The 26,907-nt window shown below is 35.5% G+C and overlaps 1 protein-coding gene across 10 annotated transcripts in view; it reads left to right on the top strand.

Moving 5' to 3' along the window:
* DTL (denticleless E3 ubiquitin protein ligase homolog) overlaps positions 1-26,907 on the top strand; it is a 59,487-nt gene that overhangs the window by 4,159 nt on the left and 28,421 nt on the right. For 6 of the 10 annotated variants that reach the window (XR_004988757.2, XM_036442602.2, XM_036442605.2 and 3 more), the window contains exons 2-12: positions 3,245-3,370; positions 4,367-4,465; positions 5,830-5,891; positions 5,971-6,091; positions 8,383-8,448; positions 12,414-12,526; positions 14,148-14,221; positions 16,123-16,226; positions 16,527-16,631; positions 19,966-20,078; positions 26,396-26,485. Coding sequence is in view for 9 of the 10 variants with exons in the window: in XM_036442602.2 (XP_036298495.1) it covers positions 3,245-3,370; positions 4,367-4,465; positions 5,830-5,891; positions 5,971-6,091; positions 8,383-8,448; positions 12,414-12,526; positions 14,148-14,221; positions 16,123-16,226; positions 16,527-16,631; positions 19,966-20,078; positions 26,396-26,485 (1,073 nt within the window). In the remaining variant the exon portion in view is untranslated. Of the gene's footprint in view, positions 1-2,000; positions 2,196-3,244; positions 3,371-4,366; positions 4,466-5,829; positions 5,892-5,970; positions 6,092-7,413; positions 7,445-7,569; positions 7,604-7,849; positions 7,890-8,380; positions 8,449-12,413; positions 12,527-14,147; positions 14,222-16,122; positions 16,227-16,526; positions 16,632-19,965; positions 20,079-26,395; positions 26,486-26,907 lie in introns of those variants that run through there. The other 4 variants (XM_045583113.1, XM_045583114.1, XM_036442611.2 and 1 more) reach the window with 4 other exon arrangements.

A 26,907-nucleotide genomic window follows, 5' to 3' on the forward strand; every position in this document is an offset into this window, starting at 1 on the left:
GTCTCTCATTTGGGATCCCAGATTTTATACCTTGGGATACCACAAGGTATAAAATTGGGGCATGGAAATACCTTTCTTTTGAAAGTGGAAGACAGTGATGAAGGGAGAGGAGAGAAAAAAGCCTCAATCTTTTCAGATGATTATTTTAGAAATGTTTATACATGGAATTTGAGCATCAGGAAATTGATTCTCTGAAAACTCATGTCCTTAGATACTCCTTGAAAAATCTGCATGTAATTTTAAATTGTACATTGGATAAGTGATAGGCTTATTCACTTAATGATAAGTTCATGTTGGGGGAAGTTCATGTTGGGAGCAGCATAGCACACTAATTCAAAAGTAGTTTAAGGGTCTGGAAATGAAGGGGACTAGTTACTAAGTCATGTTAGGCCATTTGTTAATATTTGGATATTGGTCTCTAGGTTATGAGGTAGAGTTGACAGGAGTCAATGTTTTATTGTAAAGAATTAAATCTCCATAGTATACATATTATCTTCAATTTCACCTAAATTATTCAAGATTCAGTTCTTTTGAATAAGTGTGAAGTCATTAGATTAAAAAAAAAAAAAAATCCTAAACCACAAGTGTGCATTTCTATAACTTTTTTAAAAAGTATATTTTTAAAAAAATTCTTTATTGTTGAAAGTATTACACATGTCCCCTTTTCCCCCCATTGACTCCCTCCAGCCCACAACTCCCACCCCAGGCCTTTAGTACCTATTGTCTGTATCCATGGATTATGCATATATATGCATACAAAGTCTTTGGTTAATTACCTTCCACCCACCCATCCTCCCCCATCTTCCCTCTGAGATTCTGAATTCTGTTCCATGCTTCCATGTCTGGATCCACTCCGTTTATCAGTTACAGTATTTTGTTATTTACACTTAGTGGCCAGATTATTATGATCTCTAAACACGTAATAATCTAGCCACTCAGTGTATATCCTATATAATAAAAGGCTAATATGCAAATTGTCCCCTTGACCAGGAGTTCAACCAGCAGGCAGGCTGGCCAACTGCCCAAGTCTTCCCCTGGCCAGGCTGGCTGGACCCCATCCATGCCCTAATTCATTCACGGAGCCTCTAAAATACACGCACACACACACTCTCACTGAATGGCCAGATTATTATGCGTTCAGAGGTCATAATAATCTGCCACTCAGTGTAGATTCTACATATGATTGCAATTATGTGATACTTGTCTTTCTCTGACTGACTTATTTCACTTAGCATGATACTCTCCAGATCCCTCCATGCTGTCTCAAAGGGTAAGAGATTCTTCTTTTTTACTGCTGTATAGTATATATTTTTATTGATTTCAGAGAGGAAGGGAGAGGGGGAGAGAGACATCAATGATGAGAATCATTGATCAGTTGCCTCCTGCAAACCCTCTACTGTAGGGGTGTCGAACTCAATCAGAGAAGGGGCCAAAATCTAAAATCCAGCCTAAATCGCGGGCCGAATGGTTTACTGAACAGTCATAAACTGTCATTGTGATGGAAACGCAGCGGAGTGCAGTGATGACAGCGCGGTGCGGGCCACATTGCAAGGCCTGGCGGGACGGATTTGGCCCACGAGCCTTGTGTTTGACACATGTGCTCTACTGGGTATTAAGTCAGCAACCTGGGCTTGTGCCCTTGACCCGAATCAAACTGGGGACCTTTTTTCCATCCACAGGCTGATTGATGCTCTATCCAACTAGCAACATTCATATAACTTTAGAACAGAAGCTTTTGTTTTTAATTCTTTCTGTGGATGGATTTTTTTTTAACTCTACAACATAATTATTGCATTCTTTTGCAATAATTAATTAATGGCTAATTTATAATGATATCTGACCTTGAGATAAAATCCTCAGTAATAATTACTAAATCTGGATTGCATTTATTAATAAACATCTGATTTTCAGTAACTATATTGAATCTATGTTCCTTTTATATATACTCATATTTAAAATGTTTTGACCCACATATAAAAATGATAGATCTTTGAAGATGTTTTACTTTTTAAACCATAGTGCACATTAGGTTTCTGACCCAAGCAGAGTAAACACTCCCTCCACCCTGAAATTCTTCCCCTATCTTGTATATTCAATGAAAACATAATAATCTTTCAAGATTTGTGTTTGATTTTACCTCTAAAGACTTCCCTCACCCTCCTACTATGCCAAGACTGACTGCTTGTACTCTAGGGGTAGGTACATAATGCTTTACTTTAAAATTACTTTAATATACTTCAAGATACTATTACTTGAATTTCAGCACTGGAAAGGAAAAAGGAAGTGAGATTAATAATCAACTTGTGGCTGAAACCGGTTTGGCTCAGTAGTTGAGTGTTGGTTTGCGGACTGAAAGGTCCCAGGTTCAATTCTGGTCAAGGGCATGTACATTGGTTGCAGGCACATCTCCGGTATGGGGTGTGCAAGAGGCAGCTTGTCGATGTTTCTCTCTCATCGACGTTTCTAGCTCTCTATTTCTCTCCCTTACTCCTCTCTGTAAAATATCAATAAAATATATATTTTTAAAAATAATCAACTTGTGAATATATTAGTAAACACATTTGACATAAATTATTTCCTTTAATTCTATGACCATTGGATTATGTATGATGTTGCCAGTAACTTAGGAGTTTACAGTAATGTTGTGTTAGGACCTCTAAAAACAGTCTCCAGAAGGTTAGAGATCTTTTTTAATGTGTAAAGGCTACTTGTTTTTTAGCAACCTTAAATGTACTAGCAAGAGTCTCTATTAGATGGTAAGCCCAATCCCTTACCAGAATTTGGGAGTGCTCATTCATTCTTTCTTAGGAAAATACCAAAAACTATTATAGAGGATTATAGATAGTGACTGTCTCTATATTAGGCATATAAAGCTTTTTATTTATTTTTAATTCTTTATTTATCTTTGGTTGACCCTCACCTGAGGATATTTTCCCATTGATTTTGAGAGAGAGACAGAGAGAGAGAGACAGAGGAGGGGGGGAGAGAGAGAGAGAGAGAGAGATATGTGAGATAGATGTCGATTGGTTGCCTCCTGCACGTACCCTGACAGGGGCTGGGGAACCTGTAACCAAGGCAGGTGCCATTGACTGGACTAGAATCTGGGACCATTCAGTCCATGGGCTGACGTTCTAGCCACTGAGCCGACTAAAGTTTTTTAAAATAAATAATTATCTCTGTGTTTGTTAAAAGTACTAAAATGTGATAAATTGGATTTCTATAAGGAAATTGTATCTTATTTTAGGATGGTCTTCACAGTACCCTCTACAGTCCCTTCTAACTGGTTATCAATGCAACTCTAATGATGAGCACACTTCTTATGGAGAATCAGGAGTCCCAGTTCCTCCTTTTGGATGCACTTTCTCTTCTGGTAAGAAAATTATTATCTAGCTAGGCGTGGTAAAAAATTATCTATTTCACACTTAGAGGAAAAATATACAGAGATCTCTGCCTTTCAAAAAAAAAGTTAAATAGGTGATAGAATTGTTCTAAGATTGTTCTTCCTAATGCATGAAATAAACTTTCCTTAATCTCTGCATAATTATATATATCCTCTAAAGCAGGCGTCTTCAAACTTCAAAGTGGGGGCCAGATCACGGTTCCTCAGAGAGCTGGAGGGCCGGACTATATGAACTACTAATTCCTACTGTAACACCTCGGCTGCGCTCACTGCCCAAAAAACCTGGCGGGCCGGATCAGACTCCTCTGCGGGCCGCATGTGGCCCGCGGGCCGTAGTTTGAAGATGCCTGCGTCTGAAGCATAGGACCTAATAGCACTTTTTAAAAAATATAGGGAAAGGGTTGCAAAGGTTCAGCCATCATGAAAACTGTTTTGATCTGATTGAATTTATCTTTCTGGAATGTCTTGGGGAACAAAAAAACAGAAATAGGAATACTTGTTACCACTATTAATATTCTAAAACAGGAAAAATAAAACGTTGTGTAAAGGAGATTTTAAACTAATAAACTCAGCCTGCTGGTGACCTACATCATATAATTTATTAGCCATTGACCAGTACCACTCTTATTTTGTTTGACTACCACTCTTTATTCACCCCTTTTTTAAATAAAAGGTTATCCAAAGATAATATTGGTAGTTTTAAGTCATATACTAAATTAGAAAATATGGCAAATTTTAAGTAATTTTCAATTCAAATTACATCTGGACCATATCAGATGCCATTTGGGTAGAATCATCTTTCCTCTTTTCTAGCAGATTCTTTGTATTTATCCAGCAACTTTCAATTAATCTATATTATATGTAAGTTATATATACTTATATGTTTATACATATGTATATAACATTATAATAAGTTATAAAATTAATGTTACTCTTTATATATTCTATTTTTTATTTCTTATTTAGTTCCAGATATGAAGCACATACTAGCAGTTGCCAATGAAGAAGGCTTCGTTAGATTATATAACACAGAATCACAAACATATAGAAAGACATGTGTTAAAGGTAAGTCTCGGTCTAAGATTTTTGTTTTACCATTTTAAATTCATACAGCCTCAAGTAAATTATTATTTTACTACATTTTCCCAAATATATTTACTTCTGATTAAGTCTTGTTTAAGGACCAGGCTTTTTTTTTTTTTTTTTTTTTTTTTTTCCAGTAAATGTCAATTATGGCATGACTTTACTGAAGATTAAGAAAAATACGTTAGGTTCTTTTAAAAAGGTTCAATCTTTTACACTTAATATCATTGAGAGAAACATTGTTTTAAAATACTTATATTGACCAAGCATCTTTCACATATAAGACTTACCGTATTTTTTGGACCATAAGACGCTCCGGACCATAAGACGCACCAGTTTTTAGAGAAGGGAAATGAAGAAAAAAAGATTCTGAAACAAATAGTGTTCTAAAGTATTTTATGTGCATTAAAACCCAACATCACAGTCATAAATACATGTAATCAACCCTGTAAAGTAAACAGCAGCATTTAGAACCATTTTAGAGCCGGGCAAGCACACACAGACCACACAGAGCCGGGCAAGTAAAAAAACTTTTTTTTAAAAGTATATGTGTAGGCTATATTTGGACCATAAGACGCAGGGACTTTTCCCCCCGACTTCTGGGGGGGAAAAAGTGCGTCTTATGGTCCGAAAAATACGGTAAGTTCTATTGACCTTAAGAAGCTGATAATTTGGAACTAATGTCATCTGTTGAAATAACTAAAACAAAGACTGTAAATGATATAGACATACAAAGAAAATGCTATAGAAGTCATAGAGCAAGTCCACATGTGCTAAAGAAGGGGAGGAAAAATTTTTTGAAGGATAGGACATTTGAGTTGGACTGGTATTTAGACCAATGGCCTTAGAATGGATACTCCCAGTGGAGGGAAAAGCATTAGCAAAGATCTAGAAGTAAGAAAGAATAGGATATAATAAGGAAATAGGGTGTAATTTGTTTTCATTTGAATGTGGTATGTAGGGAACAGTGAAAGATAAATCTTGTGATAAAGGACACATCCTACACAGCCTTGAAGTGTCAAACTAAAGTAGTACTTTAGACTCTTCGGAGAGCAGGATAAAGATTTTTGAACTGGAAAATGTTTCAGAAAGATTTCATTTTAGAGAATATATTACCAGTCACCTCATGGAAAGGAATTTGATATCAAATGTAGTAATGGTGGGGAAGTTTTGTATTATATCAATCTTTAAATCTTCCTTCTCCATTGTAATGCTCCTTGGCCAGTGGACCTTAGGGTGCTGACCACTGATTTTTTTCACTACAGATTCCAAGACTGTATTGCTATTGATATGACTACCCCAGGACATAATCTATATATTTCACATTCATCATTTTCTTTATTTAGAATGGATGGCTCATTGGAATGCTGTCTTTGACCTGGCCTGGGTCCCAGGTGAATTTAAACTTGTAAGTGGCTTTCATTTTATTTGGGTGTGAGTAGATGGTTAATGGTTGCTTTATTCAATTGTAATAACATTTTTTAAAGGTTACAGCAGCTGGTGATCAGTTGGCCAAATTTTGGGATGTAAAAGCTGGTGAGCTGCTTGGAACATGCAAAGGTCATCAGTGCAGCCTCAAGTCAGTTGCCTTTTCTAAGTATGAGAAAGGTATGTTTGTACCTGTCTTCTTCCATTTCTTCAACCTCCTTTAATGGGGTAATAAGAAACTATAATTGTTTCCTCATTTTCTGCTGTCAAAGTGGCCGTTTTATGTATATAGATGATTGAGATTCTAATATGACTGAAAAACCTAAATAAAATTAAGTTGGGTTTTAGTCTTACTCTTATGGACATTATCTCCAGCTTGTACCTAAAAGTCAAACATTGTCAGGTAATTTTTTTCTATAACCTTGCCGATATGGTAAGGATTTATTAATAGCTACTATACCTCTGTTCAATTCTGAGAGTCCCTTAAAATCTAAACCCTGTACTGGCCACTGACTAATGATTTGCCTATTCTGCACATTCATATATAATAAATAGGAACTATTATATATAATATGTGGTCTTTTGTGACTGGCTTCTTTCATTTGGTGTAGTGTTTAATCTTATTTTCTTTACCTCGAGTTGAATGATTTCTATTGCTCTAGCTTCAAGTTCACTGACTTTCTCTGTTCTCTTCATTCTGCTCTTGAAGTTATCCAGTGAATTTTGTCATTTCAAAAATTGTTTTTTCTGTTCTAAATTTTTCTTTTTTATAAGCTCTCTGCTGAGATTTTTCATCTTTTCAATGTAAATGTCTACTTCTTTACTTCATTTGACATAGTTATATTTGCTTTACAATCTTATCTGATAAAGCAACATGAGAGTTATTTCAAGGTTGGTGTCTGTTGATGTCTTTTCCCTTGAGGATGACTCGTTTTCCAAACTCTTTATATGTCAGATAATTTCGTTATATCCTGGGCATTGTGAATGGTACGTTGGACTCTGAATTCTGTTATATTGCTTAGGAAGAGTTGATGTTTTTGTTCTAATGGTCAATTAATTGAGTAAGACTCAAGTTGTAGGCTATCAAACCTGCAATAGGGCATTGGATTCTATCTCAATTCTGTTCAGCAATTTAAGTCTTAGTTGCAAGCTGCTTTAAGTTTTCCCTTCATAGATGGTTCAGGGGTCAGCCAGAAACTTATCCTGAGTTAAACACAGAATCAGGCCTTCCCTTTCTCTGGTTTTCTTTAGGGTTTTCCCTTCCCTCTGGCAGCTCTGGTTGCCCAACTTCTCCTTTTCCAGTTTTTCTGGCTTGGAAAATGGCAGGTTTTTCTATTGGCATTTTAGTTGCTTGCCACTGGCTGCCCTCAAGGTAAAACCATAAAAGACCAGTAACTTAGCCCAAGCCAATCACTTGCTTCAGTTATTGGCTCTCCAAAAATTGCATGTTTTTGTTCAATCTCTATAGAGCCCTCAGGTCATTTTTTATATTTTTTTTCCAGAGTTAAAAGCTAATGCAAGTGGATTGGTTTGGTAAGTGCCCACTCTTTCATACAGAAGCAGAGTTGTTTTGGCTTAATTTTAAAGAATAGTACATTGCAAATAAATTAAAGTTCCTGTATGTTTTCTTTAATCCCCTTGCCCTCCTTCCACCCCAGAGGCAACCCCTTTCACAAATTTTGTTCCATGGTTTTCTTCTTTTTTTTTTTTTTTTTTTTTTTTTTAATATATATATTTTATTGATTTTGTACAGAGAGGAAGGGAGAGAGACAGAGAGTCAGAAACATCGATGAGAGAGAGTCATCGATCAGCCGCCTCTTGCACATCCCCTACTGGGGATATGCCCGCAACCAAGGTACATGCCCTTGACCGGAATCGAACCCAGGACCCTTCAGTCCCCAAGCCGACGCTCTATCCATTGAGCCAAACCGGTTTCGGCTGTTCCATGGTTTTCTACTGAGACAGTACAAGGTTCGGAGTATGGGCTCTGGATTCATACTGTCAAGAATACCTTTACAAATTACTCGTTTTCTCTGTGCCTTAGTTTTCTCTTTTCCCAGTAAAATGGGAATAATAATACTCACTAACAGGATTGAGATAATTTATATAAAGAACTTAGGGTAGTGTATAGCACTTAGTAAGCACTCAACATATTTTGCTTATTGCTTATTTATCATTCTTACTATAACTTTACCATATATACAGTGTTTTATGTCGTTTAAGAAAATTTACACAGGGATTATTCTATTGAGTTTTTGTTTAATATTTAACATGTATTTTGAGGGGTTTTTTTGTAATTCTTTACCTTCACAACTTTGTTTTCTCTTACTTTTGTTGAACCATATATTTTTTATTTTTAATCTCCAGCGCCAATAATAGAACCTAGCATATAATACTCTAGGAAACTTAAGTTGAAATATATATGTCATTGAACAGTTTTTTAAATTTCTTGATAAACTATTTCCCCACAGCTGTCTTCTGTACAGGTGGAAGAGATGGCAACATTATGGTCTGGGACACCAGATGTAACAAAAAAGGTAGTCTAGTTTCATTTTAATTTTGATAAATGTGGCCTGTCCATACTTATTTTTAATGAAAGGTTTATTGAATTCATCTGATAACCACTAGGGGGCACATGTTCACAATCCTTTATTTCTGCTTACTGTTCTAATGCTCATGATCTTAACGAATGTTGCCAGTATTACCCTCTGTATTTACCTCATATTGTCTTCTGAATTATATTGTTTTTCTAAATGATTGATGGAATTGAAATTATTAAATCCTGGGCTCATTGGTAAATGATCTTTTAAAAAATTTTTGGCTTTAAAGAATTATCGGGTCTAGTAATAATTAATGTCATTTTTAAACATTCGTTTAAAATCTTGCTTGGCGTTGACTTGTATTGACATAACCTTCAAACACGTGGTATCTACAGAACGTGTGAAGTGCAATTAACAAGTTTTGCTTGAAAAAGTTTGTGTTTGGTTTGGTTTTTGTTGCAAAACTAGGGCTAAGAAGATGGCGGATGAAGAGCATATTCGGCTCTGCATGCTTTACGAGTTCCAATTAGGAAGAAAAGCAAGTGAGGCTGCAAAAAATATCTGTAGTGCTCTTGGTCAAGATGCAGTTAGCGCCAGAAAATGCCAGCATTGGTTGGTTTGAGAAATTTCGCGAGGGAAATTTTTCGTTAGATGACAAGAGTGGTCGAGGCCGTGTGTCCAATTTTGATCAAGAAGCTCTTCAGGAGATCCAAGATGGCTGCGCCCAGGTGAACACCTAGCCACAGCCGCACACAACAATTTCAATAAAATACAACTAAAATATAAAACAGACATTACCCAGAACTACAGGAAAGTTGACTGACTGGAAATTCTACAGCGAGAAGCAAGGAGAAAACCAGAAGGAGGCTCGGAGGAGCTGGAAAAGCCCAAGAGTCCTAAAAACAGAAGGGAAGATCGCAAGAATCAAGTCAAAGATTTGGAACATAAAGAGCCAGAAGACACTCCTCCACAGAAGCTAGAAGGCAAGAGAATCCAGAAAATTGAAGATAATGTAAGAAACCTCTGGGACAACTTCAAGCGAACCAACATCAGAATTATGGGGGTACCAGAAGATGAGAGAGAGCAAGATATCGAAAACATACTGAAAGAAATAGTGACAGAAAACTTCCCCCACCTGGTGAAAGAATTAGACTTACAAGTCCAGGAAGCGCACAGAACTCCAAACAAAAGGAATCCAAAGAGGACCACACCGAGACACATCATTATTAAAATTCCAAGAGCAAAAGACAGAGAATATTAAAAGAAGCAAGAGCAAAGAAGATAGTAACCTATAAAGGAGCACCTATACGATTGTCAGCTGACTTCTCAACAGAAACCATGCAGGCCAGAAGGGAATGGCAAGAAATATTCAAGGTGATGAATAGCAAGAACCTACAGCCAAAAATAATCTACCCAGCAAAGCTATCACTCAGAATCGAAGGCCAGATAAAGAGCTTCACTAATAAAAAAAAGCTAAAGGAGTTCATCACCGCCAAACCAGAATTATATGAATTGCTGAAGGGGGTTCTTTCAGAAGAGAAAGTAAACAAAGATAAAAATTATGAACAACAAATACATAACTATCAACAAGTGAATCTAAAAACCAAGGAAATTAAAAAAATCTGATGAACAGTATTAACTGTTGAATATAATAGAATCAGAGGTATGGAAGGGGAGTGAACTGACGATTCTTGGGGAAAAGGGGAGAGGGGGGCATGGGAAGAGACTGAACATAAACTGTGCACCTATGGATGAGGATAATGGGGAGAGGGGAAAGGGCAGAGGGTGGGGTGGGAACCTGGTTGAAGAGAGCAATGGTGGGGGGGGGAAGGAACATTTGTAATAATATGAACAATAAAAACTTATTAAAAAAAAAAAAAAAACGAAGCTCTTCAAGCTCTTTTGGTGCAAAATCCTCAAATTACCCAACAAGAGCTTGCGACAACTTTAAATTGTTCACAAAAAACAATTTCCAATCAATTGTGTGTACTTGGCAAAGTCCAAAAGTTTGGAAAATGGGTTCCTCATGAGTTGACCCACAACAACCGTAATCAAAGAGTCACAATTTGCAGTTTGCTCCTCTCTAGTCAAAACCGTTTGCCGTTTTTAGAGCAAATTGTTACCGGAGATGAAGAATGGGTGCTGTATGTTAATTTGAAAAGGCGGCCTCAATGGTTGGACAAAAATGAGGCTCCGCAGCCCACGCCAAAACCTGACTTGCATGTGAAAAAAGTGATGTTGTGTGTTTGGTGGAATTTTAAAGGAATTCTTCATTATGAACTTTTACCATCTACCCAAACCATTACAAGTGCAGTGTATAGTGCCCAATTGGAAAGGTTAGCCTAAGTTTTAAGAGAAAAAGAACCCGCGCTGATTAATCGGAAGGGCGTAATTCTTCACGATAACGCACGACCGCATACTGCAAGAATCACTGCTGAAAAACTGCGCCAGTTGGAATGGGAAGTTCTCCCTCAACCTGCATATTCTCCTGATATTGCCCCTTCCGATTACCATTTGTTTCGTTCTTTGCAAAACTTTCTTCTTGGAAAAAAATTTAATAATGAAGAATGCCTCAAAAATGCATTGACCGAATTTTTTGCATCAAAATCACAAGAATTTTACAACAGAGGGATTAAAATGCTTCCTGAGCGTTGGGCACAAGTATTGAGGTAGTAGAAAACAACGGCAACTATATTGTTGATTAAATTTTGTTGTATTGTTTAAATAAAGTCGATTTAAAAAAGTATTAGAAAACGACATTAAGTATTACTAGACCTAATAGGTTCAATTAAATATAATTATGCTCACCTTGTCCATTGATGCCATTAAGCAGAAACTAATGATCATCTTTCCTTTTTAAAAAAAATATTTTTAACAGACTATTTTATAGAGCAGTTTTAGTTATATAGCAAAATTAAGCAGAAAGTATAGAGCATTCTCTCTGTACTGATATACCCCATCTCACACAGTCTCTTCCACTATCAACATCCACACCAGAGTTAAATATTTGTTAAAACTGATGAACCTACATGGATACATCACTATCACTCAAGGTCTGTCTATACTTTATACACTAGGGTTCACGCTTAGTATTTATATTCTGTTGGTTTCAACAAGTATAAAATGACATATATCTACTATTATAGTATCATACAGGGTAGTTCACTGTTCTAAAAATACTCTCTACTCCACCTATTAATCCTACCCTCCCCCAATCTTAGCAACCACTCATCTTTTTGTCTACATGGCTTTGTTTCCCCCCCCCCCATGGTTTTGTCTTTCTCAGAATGTCATAAATACAGTATGTAGCCGTTCATATTGGCTTTTCTTAATTAGTAATATGCATTTAAGGTTCCTCTGTGTCTTTTTATGGCACAGAATCTCACTTTGTAGCGCTAAATCATATGTCATTGTGTGGCTGTACCGCAGTTTCTTCATACATTCAAATACTGAAGCACATCTTGGTCGTTTCCAAATCCTGGCAATTATGAATAAAACTTATAAGCATCTGTGTGCTTATTTCTCTTTACGCATTATAATCTTAACACAAAAGATGTAATGTGGTAGCACTGCTGGCTTTGAATTTCATTAATCTAATAAAGAATGTAATTAATCTTGAAATATTATATATAAACTAGAGGCACAGGCATAAATTCATGCATGGGTGGGGTCCCTCAGCCAGGCCGGCCTGATCGGTGCTGTCAGGGCTGATGGGGCCGGGGTGGAACTGTGGGAGTGCTCCAGGGCATGTCCGACCCTCTTGTTCGATCGGCTGGACCCCAGCAGCAAGCTAACATATCAGTTGGAGCATCTGTCCCCTGGTGGTCAGTATGCATCATAGCAACTGTTTAAGTGGTTCGGTTGGACACTTAGCATATTACGCTTCTGTTATATAGGATGTTACATTCAGCATAGGAATAACATTCTGAAAACTAAATAAATTTCCTTGGCATATCTTTCAGATGGATTTTATAGGCAAGTGAATCAAATCAGTGGTGCTCACAATACCTTAGACAAGCAAACCCCTTCCAAACCTAAGAAGAAACAGAATTCAAAAGGACTTGCTCCTTCTGTGGTAAGGTTTTATAGCTGTATACACGTGTGCAGATCTTAACAGAGGAATAGAATCTCATGTTATGGAATTTATTGGGCATAAAAATAGAAGTTATAGATTGAGTGAGAATCTTCATTTCCTCTTGCTATCAGTGGGGTTTTTGTTAATGCTAATTCAATACTTACAGTAATGGTTTCAAAACCAAGTTTTCAACAGAGGTACCTGGGAAGCATATTAAAAATCCAGCTTCCTAAGCCTCATCCCTAGGGTTTCCATGCACACACTTATCTACATAATGTGATTCACTAGGAAAGGGGCAGTAGTTTGAAGAAGTATATTAATTACTATGATACAGTTTCTGTTGGGAAGGAATCCCTGTTTTTATATAGTACCTTTCTAGCATCTGATAGTCAGTGTTCAAACAATGCTCAGAATACATCTTTTTTCTTAAAAAATAAGTCTCCATTGCTCTTACTTTAATGTGTTTATTTTTCTAATACTCCGAGTGTGTAGGATCCAACTTAATATTTTGGGGGGAGGTTTGGTTGTTAAAACAGGACTTAAAATTGCAGCCAAAGCCAGTTTGGCTCAGTGGATAGAGTGTTGGTCTGCGGACTGAAAGGTCCCTGGTTCGATTCCAGTCAAGGGCATGTACCTTGGTTGCGGGCACATCCCTGGCAGAGGGTATGCAGGAGGCAGCTGGTTGATGTTTCTCTCTCATCATCGTTTCTAGCTCTCTATCCCTCTTCCTTCTTCTCTGTGGAAAATCAATAAAATATATATATATATTTTTTAAATTGCATACCATGAATAGGACACAAGCAAGAATGGAAACTAGTAGGGCTAGGATGAGGTCTTTGGAGTTTAGATGATAGATGAAGTAAAAATGAGTAATATTTCAGACATTTAATCAGATTCTGAGCCAAGAAAATCTGTTAACAGCAATTAGGTAAAAACCTCCGTTGAGCACCTTTAAATTTTTCAGAGCATGTAATAACCATCTTTGATCAGTAATTCTGTAATTACTCTTATAATCTAGGTAAAAATCTAGGTAGACGGTGATATTTCATAGATGAAACAGGCACGGGAAAGTTAAGTGAATTTCCTAAGGATACACAGCTTATTAGTAGGTTTGATTCTAAGTAGAGCCAATAGGCTTAAACAAGTTAAATCTTTTATTTTTTTAAAAAAAATTAAAAAATATATATATTTTATTGATTTTTCACAGAGAGGAAGGGAGAGGGATAGTTAGAGACATCGATGAGAAAGAATCATCTACCAGCTGCCTCCTTCACACCCCCCCCACTGGGGATGTGCCCGCAACCAATGTACATGGCCCTGACCGGAATCGAACCTGGGACCTTTCAGTTCGCAGACGGACGCTCTATCCACTAAGCCAAACCGGCTTTGGCAAGTTAAATCTTTTAATAACCAATATGTTTCTTAAGTGTAAGTCAACTTAATTTCCTAGCTAAAATTACTTATTGGTCAGCACTGATTAGGATTATTAGAAAGGGAAGATTTAGTATAACTCAGAGTTTGGGAGAAAAAAAGCCATTTTAGCACCAGGTCTCTTGATGGTGAAGATTGTGCTATCCAAAATAGGACCTACTACTTTTCTTTCTCTTCTTTGTGTTATTAGGATTCCCAGCAGAGTGTTACTGTGGTCCTCTTTCAAGATGAGAATACATTAGTCTCAGCAGGAGCTGTGGATGGGTAAGAGCTTTATTTCTGGGTTCTTTTGATAAGGTCTCTTTCATGAACTGTGATGGGAAAGTTACTAGTCCCATTATAATTGAATATGTGCACTTTTAACTTTCAATGTAGTGAATGCCCACCTGAGAAGAGGACCTACAGATCACTGGAAAATATCTAGTTAGGACTCTTGCTTAAATAATTGAGATAATACATGTGTTTACACTTAGCATATTGTCTAGCACATATGAGCAATATTGGCTGCTCCTATTATAGAGAAGCTGGATAGGTAGCTTGTTTATGCAATATAATTTAGTCCATAATTCTTTTTTTTTTTTGCATTTTATTTTATTTTTATTTATCTGTGATTTTTATTTTTATTTTATTTTTTATTTATTTTTTTATTGATTATGGTATCACATAATTGTCCTCATCCCCCCATTCCCATCCCAAACCCCTCCCCACATATGTCCCCACCCCACTGTTGTCCATGGCACTGGCTAGGCCCATCTGCATACACACAAGTCTTAGGTTGATCTCTTCCCCCTACCCCTCCCTTCCCCTACTTTCCCTCTGAGGTTTGAAACGCTGCTTCTCTTTCTCTGGGTCTGTTTCTGTTCATCAGTTTATGTTGTTCATTATTTCCTCTAGATGTGTGATAGTCCAGAATTCTTGAGAAGTAAAATTGCTACTATCTTAGATTTTATCTTCTCAGGTTTAATAACCTAAAAGAAGAAATCTGATTTTGGGCATTTCTGAGAGTACTCTAACTAGATTAATATAATAAGGCCTGATGACTTTCAATTCAAGTACCTGCCATCCATGATTGGTCTGAATTTTTAGCTTCGGATAATTTTGTGCTGCTTCTTGTTTGGTTGCTTTGTTCAAATATAACTTATTTGAGTAAGGGGAATCTTTCATAAGCTCCTGTCTTTGTCCCCTTATTTGCTCATTATATCTCCCAAGACATCTTCCCTTCAAAAAAACAACTTATGCCAGCCATTGTGGTTCAATGGTTGAATGTCAACCTATGAACCAAGAGGTCATGGTTTGATTCCTGGTCAGGGCACATGCCGGAGTTTCAGGCTTGATCCACAGTAGGAGGCATGCAGGAGGCAGCTGATCAATGATTCTCTTTCATCATTTATGTTTCTATTTCTCTCTCCCACTCCTTTCCTCTCTGAAATCAATGAAACTATATATTTTTTTTAAACATAAGTAAAAAGGATCATGACTTTTAGGGTTTCCTTTGTGTTTGTTGTTCTCTGGACACTAAACTTTATTTTGTGGACCAAAGACTGAGGCACAAATGAAGCATTATCTAAAGGTTATCAGTTGTGCTTGTGAATGGATGTGAGAGCTTGCTCTGTTTGTTTCCAAGGATACTGCCCTGCTACAAGCTTGTTTTTTCACGTAGTTTACAAACTAGATGTAAAAGATTAAGACGATAATCACAATTGCTGAAATGAAAAAATATTCTATTTCACAGGAAAATTTGTTTAGATTACTTAAGGAGTTAAATATAGAGATATAACCTTATGGACAAAGTTTGTTACTTATGCTGTCAAAGGTTACATGCAGAGTGTTAAAAGCTTAGGAAATGTTTTTTTTTCTGCAAACAATGAAACAATGACTATCAGCAGCTAACCTTCATCTTCCTTTTCCGCTCCCTTGATGTAAACTCAAGGTAACCCATCACTGGGTCAGATCACATCTGTTTCCGTTATGCCAGAATTGTAAGCCTGATTCTAGAAAAAGCAGTATGAGACATTTCAGTCTGTTTCCCAATGAGATAACCTAACTATACCTGTTTCATGTGCCAGAGGTGTTAGATTAAAAGTCATTTCTTGTTCAATATAGTTGAAACTGGTTGGGGTTGGAGAAGGACTACCAAATAACTCTCTCTTTACATTGATTTTTAGGATAATTAAAATATGGGATTTACGTAAGAATTACACTGCTTATCGACAAGAACCTATAGCATCCAAGTACTTCCTGTACCCAGGTAGCAGCACTCGAAAATTAGGTAAGCCTTTTTATAGACTGGAAGATTTTTTTGGAAGGACTTTTCGGGGAATATAAGTTTTTATTAAAACTAAAATAAATATCAAGCTCGTTTTTGGCAACATAGACTTGAAAAACTAATATGTGGTTCTATCTTTTGGGAATTCAAAAAATAAAGACAAGAATATTTTTGGTTTGCATATATTTTGGAGAAAAAGAATTTTAGTGATTATTTTTATAAAATGATCATTTGGCCTCAGCATTTTTACCTCATTTCTACTCATTGTCATCAGGTTATGCTAACTAGAGTTCCTTTTTCCAGGATACTCAAGTCTGGTTTTGGATTCCACTGGCTCTACTTTATTTGCTAACTGCACAGATGACAACATCTACATGTTTAATATGACTGGATTAAAGACTTCTCCTGGTAAGATCTTAGTCATTCAAATTCTTACCCAGAAACTAATACAGTCCTTTTTGTTAATGACAATTTGATGTTGGTTCTTTTCCAAGCCAAATTTATTACTATGACTTATGAAGATTATAGAATCTTTGCTTAGTTCTACTGATGAATTATCTTGTGGGACAGAGAAGGATGTTCTACTCATTTTTTGTTCTGTTTGGGGTTGTTCATTAAATTAGGGGACTGAATTTTTTAATCCTCCACAATAATTCTTAGCAGCCTTCTCAATATTGGACAGTTGCCTCTTTTATATTTTCCTTATCCTCACCCTTTTTATTTGCCTCTTTTATATTTTCCTTATCCTCACCCTTTTTATACTTTAAGAAAATTCAAAGTAAAATCTGATATTTAAAGCAGATAAATAACATTTTAAAAAAGAAAACAGTTTTTTAAGCATATGCTATGAGGGTTATTTGGGTTAGATAATTTCTAGAGCATTATTAATTGCTTAAGCAAGCAACATTTAGTAACCTGCTTTTTCTTTTTTTTTCTTTTTTTTTTTTTTTTTAATATATTTTATTGATTTTGTACAGAGAGGAAGGGAGAGATAGAGAGTTAGAAACATCGATGAGAGAGAGTCATCGATCAGCTGCCTCTTGCACACCCCCTACCGGGGATATGCCCGCAACCAAGGTACATGCCCTTGACCGGAATCGAACCCGGGACCTTTCAGTCCCCAAGCCGACGCTCTATCCATTGAGCCAAACCGGTCCCGGCTGCTTTTTCTTATAAACTTTGAATTCTATAACCAATCCCCAGATCTACCCAGTTCCCACTAAAGTAAGATGTGCTGATAAATAAGTTTCAAAATAGTATACAATTAGCAGGGCTCTTAACAGAAATTTCCAAAGACTGCCCCCAAAGCCATTAGTAGGATTTCCTATCTGAAGCAGCATCACAGTTGATATTGCCAATGCTCTGAAATAAGTCTAAGGATATTTGGGAAAGGAAAGAGTTTTTGTAACTAATTTTGCTATTTTCCTGAATGGAATCCAAACTTACACAACTTCTAATTTAGTTATCATTTTGTTATACTGTCGCGTGAAAAGGAACCTTGAGTTCAGATTATCCTTCTGCAATCAAACAGATATGTCCAAGGCTACTTTACTAACAATTTAGCAACCCTTTTTATTGTGTTCCCAAAAGTAATTTAATTGGCTGTCATAAATAGAATGACATAGGTATAATTATTATGTTTCTTTAAAATTGAGTAACAAATAGATGTGTGTATGCATGGCACATATTGTAATTGCTTGCTTTTTTAAAAATTTCAGAAAGGATCCGGGTTCAATATTCTCCCATACTTTTTAAAAATTATTATTATATTTTAAATATATTTTTATTGATTTTAGAGAGAGAGGAAGGGAGAGGGATAGAGAGATAGAAACATCAATGGGAAAGAAACATCGATGATCAACTATCTCCTGCATACCCCCTACAGGGGATTGAGCCCACAACCTGGGCATGTGCCCCTGTTGGGAATTGAATCAGTGACCTCCTGGTTCATGGGTAGAAGCTCAATTACTTAGCAACACTGGTCGGGCTACTCTCCCATACTTTTAAATCACAACATTTTATTATACTAAATGATATTCATTAGGATGACTCTGAAGTACTTTAGTGAGGCATTTTAAGAGCCAAAATCATCAAAGAAAAATTAAATTGACCCCAATATACATTTTAGAAGGATTTTTTGCATGGTTTGAAACATTAATCATGTACTTTATGCTAATCTTCCTTACACCAGCAGAGGGCAATAAATACTTATAGGTTTAGTGGGGAATTTGGTTTGTAGTGTTCTATTCATAGTTTAGAGCTGAGAAAGATGAATGGTTACAGTTTTGGAGTTGTAATCTGAATAAAGGAGCCTGTTTATTTTGGGGGGATTTATTTCTTGTTAGAAGGTTATTAGGCTCAACCCTTAGAAACCTTAATTTCTAATGAAAACTAAGAAGTAAGCAATTGTGGACTATTATTACCAGTGTCTTTTATTTGCAAACTATGAACCCATTCCATAATTTTTAGAAACATAATTGTTTATAGTATAGTCTTTTACTAAAGCACAAAAACACAGTTTACTAACAGACCCAGACATAGTAGATCTATAATATGTGTAGCTGAAATGATTCATATCCTGCTTAACTTCACAGTGAAAGTGGTTACTGTAGAGAGTATTTGATATGTAGGCTTTTTCTTGAAAATGTATAAATAGAAAAGTATTTTTCTAGTTTTAGTCTAGCAAAAGGAAGGGATTTCTGTGAACACTAATGGAAGCTGTTTTTACTGTATTGTGACCTGGAGTTCACCATTAAAAGGGTCACCCAAGCAGAGACATTGAGTTTATTTGGTTATTAATTATTCTTGGCATATCCTATGGAATATATCTAAATTGAATTATGGTACCAGGTAAAATTATAGATGGATATAAAGCTTATGTATCATCCATTATCATGTGTACTCAGTAAGCAATACGTATACTATCCTCTTGAATGACAACTGTATAAGTCTCTTAATTATTTCCTTCTGTTAGAAGATTGGAATGGAAATTTGTTTCCTGCCTAAGTGTTTTTCTTAAATTCCCCCAAACTTTTTTTTTTTTTTTTAATTTTCTAATGTTCTGATGCTGGAGACTTCAAATTTTGGTCTCCTTAGGATTGAAGAACCTATCAAGCACATTATGATAGATTTGATTACTTGCCCTTTTACCATGTACAGTGAGAAGGCTAAAACTAAAACTAAAAGCCTAACTTAATCTAGTTGGAGTATCTTAAAAATGAACATATAATTTACCACAATAGCAACTTTTACTGTTCAGCCTATTTCAAGTGCAAAGTTAAAAAGATTCCTTCATCCCAGATAAGCTATCCATAAGACTTAACTCTTTTTACTGATTTTTATCTATTCGTGCAACAGATGTTTGAAGATCTCTATTCAAAGCACTGTAAAGATAGTGAGGAAAGAATAAGATAGGAAATTTATCCTCAAGAGATCAAAAGTCTAAGAAAAGAAAGATCAATGTGTTATGTAATGGGGAAAGCCATGCCCTGAGGTGGGGAGAGAGGGTCTATAAAGGCACTTGACTGAAAGATTGGACATTGGCTCTATTTTTGTTCTGTAAGAATATTTTTCACTACTTCCCTATAGTCAGCTCGATACCGAGTATTTAGGTTCAGATCATGAGATTGGACGTAATATAATATGGGATTTCCTTTATTTTCTGACATTATCCAGTTTTGATGAATGTAGCTTGACCATCTGCTTCAATAGTCAATACACTGATTTTTTCCCCATCTGGCAGTGGCTGTCTTCAATGGACATCAGAACTCTACTTTTTATATTAAATCCAGTCTTAGTCCAGATGACCAGTTTTTAATCAGTGGCTCGAGTGATGAAGCTGCCTATATCTGGAAGGTAAGTTGTTAAATTTCCCCCACAAATGTGGAAATAAAGTATTCTTGTAAATACTTCTTTTTTGCCAAGAAGAGGTAAGTTTATTATAAACACATAAATGATTAACCTTTTCTACTTCAGATATTTAGTAAAAGTTGCTTCCTGTCTTTTAATGTAGCCAAAACTTCACTCTGTTGTCACAAAATACATTACACTTTCATGGCCAGAGCTTCTCAGTAATTGACCATCTGCGTCCTCCTATAGTTTTAGATTATCCAGAAATTGAGAATTAAAAAAATTGGAAAGAACTTGAATTACTTTGTCCTGCTTCCTGGAAAAACATACTTGGCTGCTTTTCTGCTCTTTGTTTTTCAAACTCCAATTCAAAATACATGGAGTATTTTAATCTTTAGGATTCAATCTGTATTCAAATCAGCCATAGAACCTTGCACAAAACACTCAAAAATATTTGTATAGTAATTGTGTTCCTTATTCTCTTGTCTTAAAAGTGCTTTAATCTTTAGGCTACTAAAATAAATGTGGCTTAATTGCATTATTTAAATTTTTTTGATTTTACAGATTTCTCATTTCTGCTCTAATATATATATATATATATATATATATATATATATATATATATATATATAACTTTTAAAATAATGTGGTTCTAAAAAGACTACTATAAGCTAGGAAATTTAAAGCTATTCATTCGAAGTCCAATTGAAATGTTACACTCAAATAGCACTTGCTGACCACTGAAAAGTGCCTCTTGTGGTAATATTGATAATTAAGTATAGAAATGTCTGGGAGTTTAAGAGAGATGAGCATTGAGGCATTGTTTTCCTGGGGCTAGAAATTAATTATCTTCTAGGTTTCCCTGTAATTTCATAAATGGCCTTGACATTGGTGAATTGAATGATCAGAGTTCACACATTTTGGGTTTTAGAGTCATAATGTCTAAAACTTTCTAGGTCCATAGTTCAATATTATCAAATATTTTCTCAAGAGAAATTATATCATTTTTAGTCCTGCCAACCTCTAGGAAGTCATTATCTTTATTCTTTTAAGACAATGATAGAATCTTTCAGGTATGAAGCATAATTCTTCAGCTTAATTTCATATGATCCTGGGGGGAGTACTAAAAATGATTTCTCTATATATCTAGAATTGCAAAAATGCAAATACCTTATTAAAAGCTTTTAGTTAACAATATCCTAGATGGTCACATGGTGGAGATATTGTTCTTTCCAAGATGCTTTTTGTTTAGCTTCTCTCTTTTTCTACAATATATTTCTTTTATTTGTTGTATTTTTAAGTGAAAATTTATTTATGAAACATATATTTATCTTGTGATAAAACTTTTCATCTAGCTTTTTATGTATAAAACTTTTCGGACTTGAGCTTTAAACTTTAACAATATGTGTCACTAGCACTAATATTTCTGTCTTAAAATTTAAATTTTGAGTTTTAAATTGGATCTTATGTGTCTTATATTACTCTTTTGGTTTTTCCTTTCTCCTTCCCTCACTTTCTTACCTACATTTTTTCCCCCTCTAACTTTGGCTCCCAACTTAGCAGTAAGATTTTATTCCTACCAAAATCTTATCTTTTTAAGTTTCTTATTTCTTAAAAAAAAAAAAAAAAAAAAAAAAGTTCAGACACACCAAAAAGCATAGTAAAGTATTATCCAAAAAATACTTATGCCCTGATCATTTAAAAAAATAATTTAAAGTAAGTTTCTTAATTATAAAAACAATTAGGATAATTGTTTTATTGGCAATTCTTACAAAGTTACTCCCTACCCCTCTTTCCTAGTACAAAGGCCTTTTTGATGGTGGTTTCAGAGAATGAGGGTTGAGGGAAGCTCCCCTTTTTAAAGCCATAATAAAATTATTTGGCTGTTGTTAGTAACCCATTTTCAGATATCTAATTAATGGCTATCATATATATGGGTGACTCTTTCTGAATTCCGAGGCTGGGTCACATGTTAGTACTGAATGACGTGGGTCAGACATGATGTTCTCCTGCCTGTCCACACATAACTCAGCGTGCAAGCTCTGATATTTGAGATCCTGGCAAGCTTACTGCACCTAAAATTGAATTAGCCTAGTGGGGTGGCTCAGTTTTTCTTTTCCATGATAAAACAAGGTGGTTGAGATTTTAAGAGAAAATTTCATACAAGCCAAGTATGCAGCTTGTTAGAATGTTTATAACACTGCTACATTTCCAAAAGTCAATTCTTTCAAGTGTTGGTATTTTTCTACACTAAAAACTCTCTGGGCAAAAGAAGACAGTGAAACAAGGAAGTTTTAGATCTTAAGTCGTGTCAGAGAATGGCCTTTTCAATCTCACCACTGCTTGGCAAACGGGAGATATAATATAAACTCTTAGATTCTAACATCCAAGACTTAAAAATAAAAAGACTTAATATTGTGTTTTTTCTTTGTCATTTCCTACCCCCTGTCCCACTGTGTCACCCTTACTCCCTCCTTCTCTGGTTCATTTCTGATATAGCGACTGAATAGTATTGAAGTGGTTATAAATAAACTGATTTGGCACAGTCATTGTACCGCTGACTGGTGAAACATTGAGCCTGACACTTTAGGAAGTGTAAATGATCTCATGGCAGGAATAAAGATTATATTTGGTTTCTCACTGGGCAGAGTAAGGAGAATTTTTGAGGAAGGGTGCTGATCTTTTTTGCATGTTTAAGTATATAAATGTTTTATGAGGTTTGTAGGGTAGAGCCAGTTACTACTAGAAGTACCTTCATAGTTCTGGGAGTTTAACTTTGGGATTCTTATGTCTTGAATTAAAGTCTTTATTACTTAAGAGGACAATTTTCTATGTTTTGACCATCCCAGAATGCGTAGATGTAAATGTCTTTTGGACTTACTGGTCTCTTTTTAAAAGTAGAGGAAGGCTTTAAAAAAAAAAAAAAGAAATCATGGCCAAAACCGGTTTGGCTCAGTGGTAGAGCGTCGGTCTGTGAACTGAAAGGTCCCGGGTTCGATTCCGGTCAAAGGCATGTACCTTGGTTGCGGGCACATCCCAGTGGGGGATGTGCAAGAGGCAGCTGGTCGACGTTTCTAGCTCTCTCTCTCCCTTCCGCTCTGTAAAAAAAAAAATCAATAAAATATATTTTTAAATAAATAAATAATCATGTAATTATGGTAATATTTTTATAATAATGAATTGACAATAAATAAAAATTTTATTTGAATAAAAATGAAGGATTTAAAAGCCACTGAGTTTCATTCAAGGAAACTAATCTTCCTTGAAGCATACCATACTAAGGTAATCCTAACCTGCTTTCATACATACATATTGGATATTAGTTCTTACTTCAATTCACAACATGCCCTTCCCTCCACTTTTCTTATTTAGATAGACTTCATATAAAATTCCCCATGTTAGTCATTTTTTTGCATACATTTCAGGAATTTTGCGTATAATCGCAATACTATGCAATTATCACTACCATCTCATTTCCAAACATTTTTATTTCTCCAGAAAGAAACTCCGTACCCTTTACTACTCAATAGCACCTGGCAATCACTAACCTTCGTTCTGTGTATGGGTTTGCCTATTCTGGACATTTAATATAAATGGAATCATACAATATGTGATCTTTTATATCTGAGTTTTCATTTAACATGTTCTTTTTTAAAATATATTTTTATTGATTTCAGAGAAGGGAGAGGGAGAAAGAGATAGAAACGTCAATGATGAAAATTGATTGGCTGCCTTCTGCACACCCCCCACTGGGGATTGAGCCGCAACCCCACGTTGAATCCAGGACCCTTTGGTCCTCAGGCCAATGATCTATCCACTGAGTCAAACCAAATGGGGTTCACTTAGCATGTTTTTAAGATTTATCATTGTTATTGCATGTATCAGTACGTCATTCCTTTTTATGGCTGAATATTCCATTGTATAGCTAGTAAACATTTTGTTTATCCATTCCTCTATTGGTAGACATTGGGCTTATTCTACACGGGCTTTATGAATAAAACTATCAATATTTATGTACAGGTTTTTTGTTTGAACATGTTTTCAATTCTCCTGGGAGAATATACCTAAGAGAATTGCTGGTCATATGGTAATTAATTCTATGTTTGGCTTTTTTATGTTTTCATTTTTAATGCTGTGTAAAGTGCCTATTGTAATTATTCAACAAATACTGCCTTTTATTGTCATTATTATTCCTACCTTATTATAAAATTGTAAAAAGTTTTTCTAAAGGATCTATCCTTTGTTTTTTCTCTTAGATCCTATAGATAAATGCAGTAATGTACGTACATTCTACTAGTAGATGTTTGATTTTTTTTTTTAACTTATTTTGATATTTGAGTACACATTTAGGTTCTTTCTAGATATTATAATACCTGGGACTGAGGGAGGGGTTGTATCATTAAATGCAAAGCTAGAGGCAACAAGCAGAGTAAACCCATGGAGAATAATGTGTTTCTACCAGGGAGGGTCAAGAGGGCATGAGGCTTTCCTTTTCCTTTAAATTTGCTGCTATCAGACCTGCTTGGGTCTTGGGTGATTAGAAACTTAATGGGCTGGGGCCCATTAGTAGAGGAGGAAGGAGGATTTCTGTGGTTATTCAGATAGTTAAAGACTATCTTGAAAGTCTTTTTGAAAATATGCTAACTCGTAGGAGAATAAGTTATTGTTGTCTGTGACATTGTAGGAGTAGGCAGTGAGTGAAATCCTTTCAGATAGTACTCAGAAAAAGCTTCCTTTCTGTTAAACTTTCATTGACACAGCAAAGCAAAGCAGACTCTGTTCTTTGTCTTCTTCTGCTCTTTGAATCATATATGTGCCATTTAACCCAAGAGAGGAGTAGTAATAAGTTGGGTAACCTTATGATTCGGTGTGTCAAGTCTTTTCACTACAATCTGAGGAATCTATTAAGTTTACTTAGTCATATTCACAAATACTCTTTTTTAGAGTCCCTTCCACTTTTTCTATAGAAATGAGCCTCAGAAAAAATGACGAGAGTAATTTCTTTTTCAGACACACGTGCTAATAATAATTATGTGAGTTCTTCATATTGTGCTGATCAATTCCCATGGCCTCTGAAAGAGATTAATAGCTCTTAAATCAAACAGCTGTCAAATACTAGTACAAATTACTATGGCATCCAATGAAGGGGGAAAAAGGATTCTTAATTATATGTGTAATACTTCACAATGTGATCTTTTTTATACATTAAATTGTGGCAATACTTGAAAATTCAAGGTTTTTTAAAGCAAATTAACTGAAATAAAATTTTGGAGGAGTTTTTCTTCCAAAAATGTTATCAAAGTGCCATGTAAAATAGAGTTTATATCCTTCAAAATGAAGGGGCATAACGTTAGACATTGGTAAAAGTCAGTCAGTCTTCTTTTGGAAGAAAGACTATCCTCTTCTAAGAATGTTAAAAGCTTGTCTGAGGTACCTTAAGGATATATTGTACATAGTTCATGTAGTATTCCTGGCTAGAGAAGATTGTAGATGAACTTCATCCTTCCATAAAGTTTAACAGCTTAGTGGTAAAGGACATACCATTTTGAGTTTTTGTCAAAATATATATAGATATAAATATAAAAAATAGATACCGTGTTTCCCCGAAAATAAAACATCCTCTGAAAATAAGACCTACTTACAGGTTTCCGTCTGAGTGAAATATAAGGCTTCCCCCCGAAAATAAGCCCCCCCCTCCCCCCCAGGCTCTGTCTAGAATGCTATTGCTAAACATGAGAGATTTGGTCCACTGATTCTGAAAGAAATGGAGTCACAAGAAATTCACCAGGAAATTCAGGAATTGGATTGCTATGATGATGTTCTAGAAGATGATGACATGATTGTCATTGAATAAATGAGTAAATTCTTGATACTGTAGGATTCACAGTTTGTCTGGTTTGTGTTGACAACTACCATACTACCGTACCGTATACAGGTAATAATTTCCTTTATGTGTACCGTATTTTTCTTCATGGAAAAATAAGACATCCCCTGAAAATAAGACGTAGCGCATCTTTGGGAGCAAAAATTAATATAAGACACTGTCTTATTTTTGGGGAAGCAGGGTAGTCTGGATTGGAAATAAGACCTGTACTGGTATCTAAACTCATTATTTACTTATTTGGCTGTTGTATCAGATCAATGATAAAAATACTTCTATTGTTCATTGAGACTCTTTTTCTAAGCTATAACTAAAGCATGCCTAGGAGCCTTTGGTAACAACCCTAAAGATCTCTATGGCACAAATATGAGAAGATTGAAAGCCTTTATGTGGGAGTCCTAACACTGCTCTGCTGACTTATTTCTTTTTGATGGTCCGCTAGGTGTCCACACCCTGGCATCCTCCAACTGTGCTCCTGGGTCATTCTCAAGAGGTCACATCTGTGTGCTGGTGTCCATCCGATTTCACAAAGGTTTGTAAACAAATCTCCATAGTTGGATTAAAAAATAGATCATAGATTTGTATGTTTTCTCAAGGTTAGTTTGAGTTACATAGATTTTCATGCTTAAATATTTAAAAGATCTAGAGGCCAACCAGTGTTTATATCAGCATTAGAGTTATGCCTTTCCTAAACATAGAATTAAGTTTTTAACATAATTAAAATTAAATCTTATAAGGTAAAAAGAAAATCTAAGGTGAGAAGTTGTTTGTTAAAAACTTTTCTACATATAAATGTGGTGTATTGAAGGTAACATCTTCACTGTTCTTCACAGTCCAGCTTAGATTTTCACTTGCCTAAAAAATGCTTAGTGTGAAGTTTTACAGTGTTAGGCTATCTGTGATTAAACTACACAAGAAGTAGTTTCAAAATGTTTAGACACTGAAAAAAAGAAA

This window comes from Pipistrellus kuhlii, unplaced genomic scaffold (genome assembly GCF_014108245.1).
Source record: "Pipistrellus kuhlii isolate mPipKuh1 unplaced genomic scaffold, mPipKuh1.p scaffold_m20_p_18, whole genome shotgun sequence".
NCBI classification, from domain to species: Eukaryota; Metazoa; Chordata; class Mammalia; order Chiroptera; family Vespertilionidae; genus Pipistrellus; species Pipistrellus kuhlii.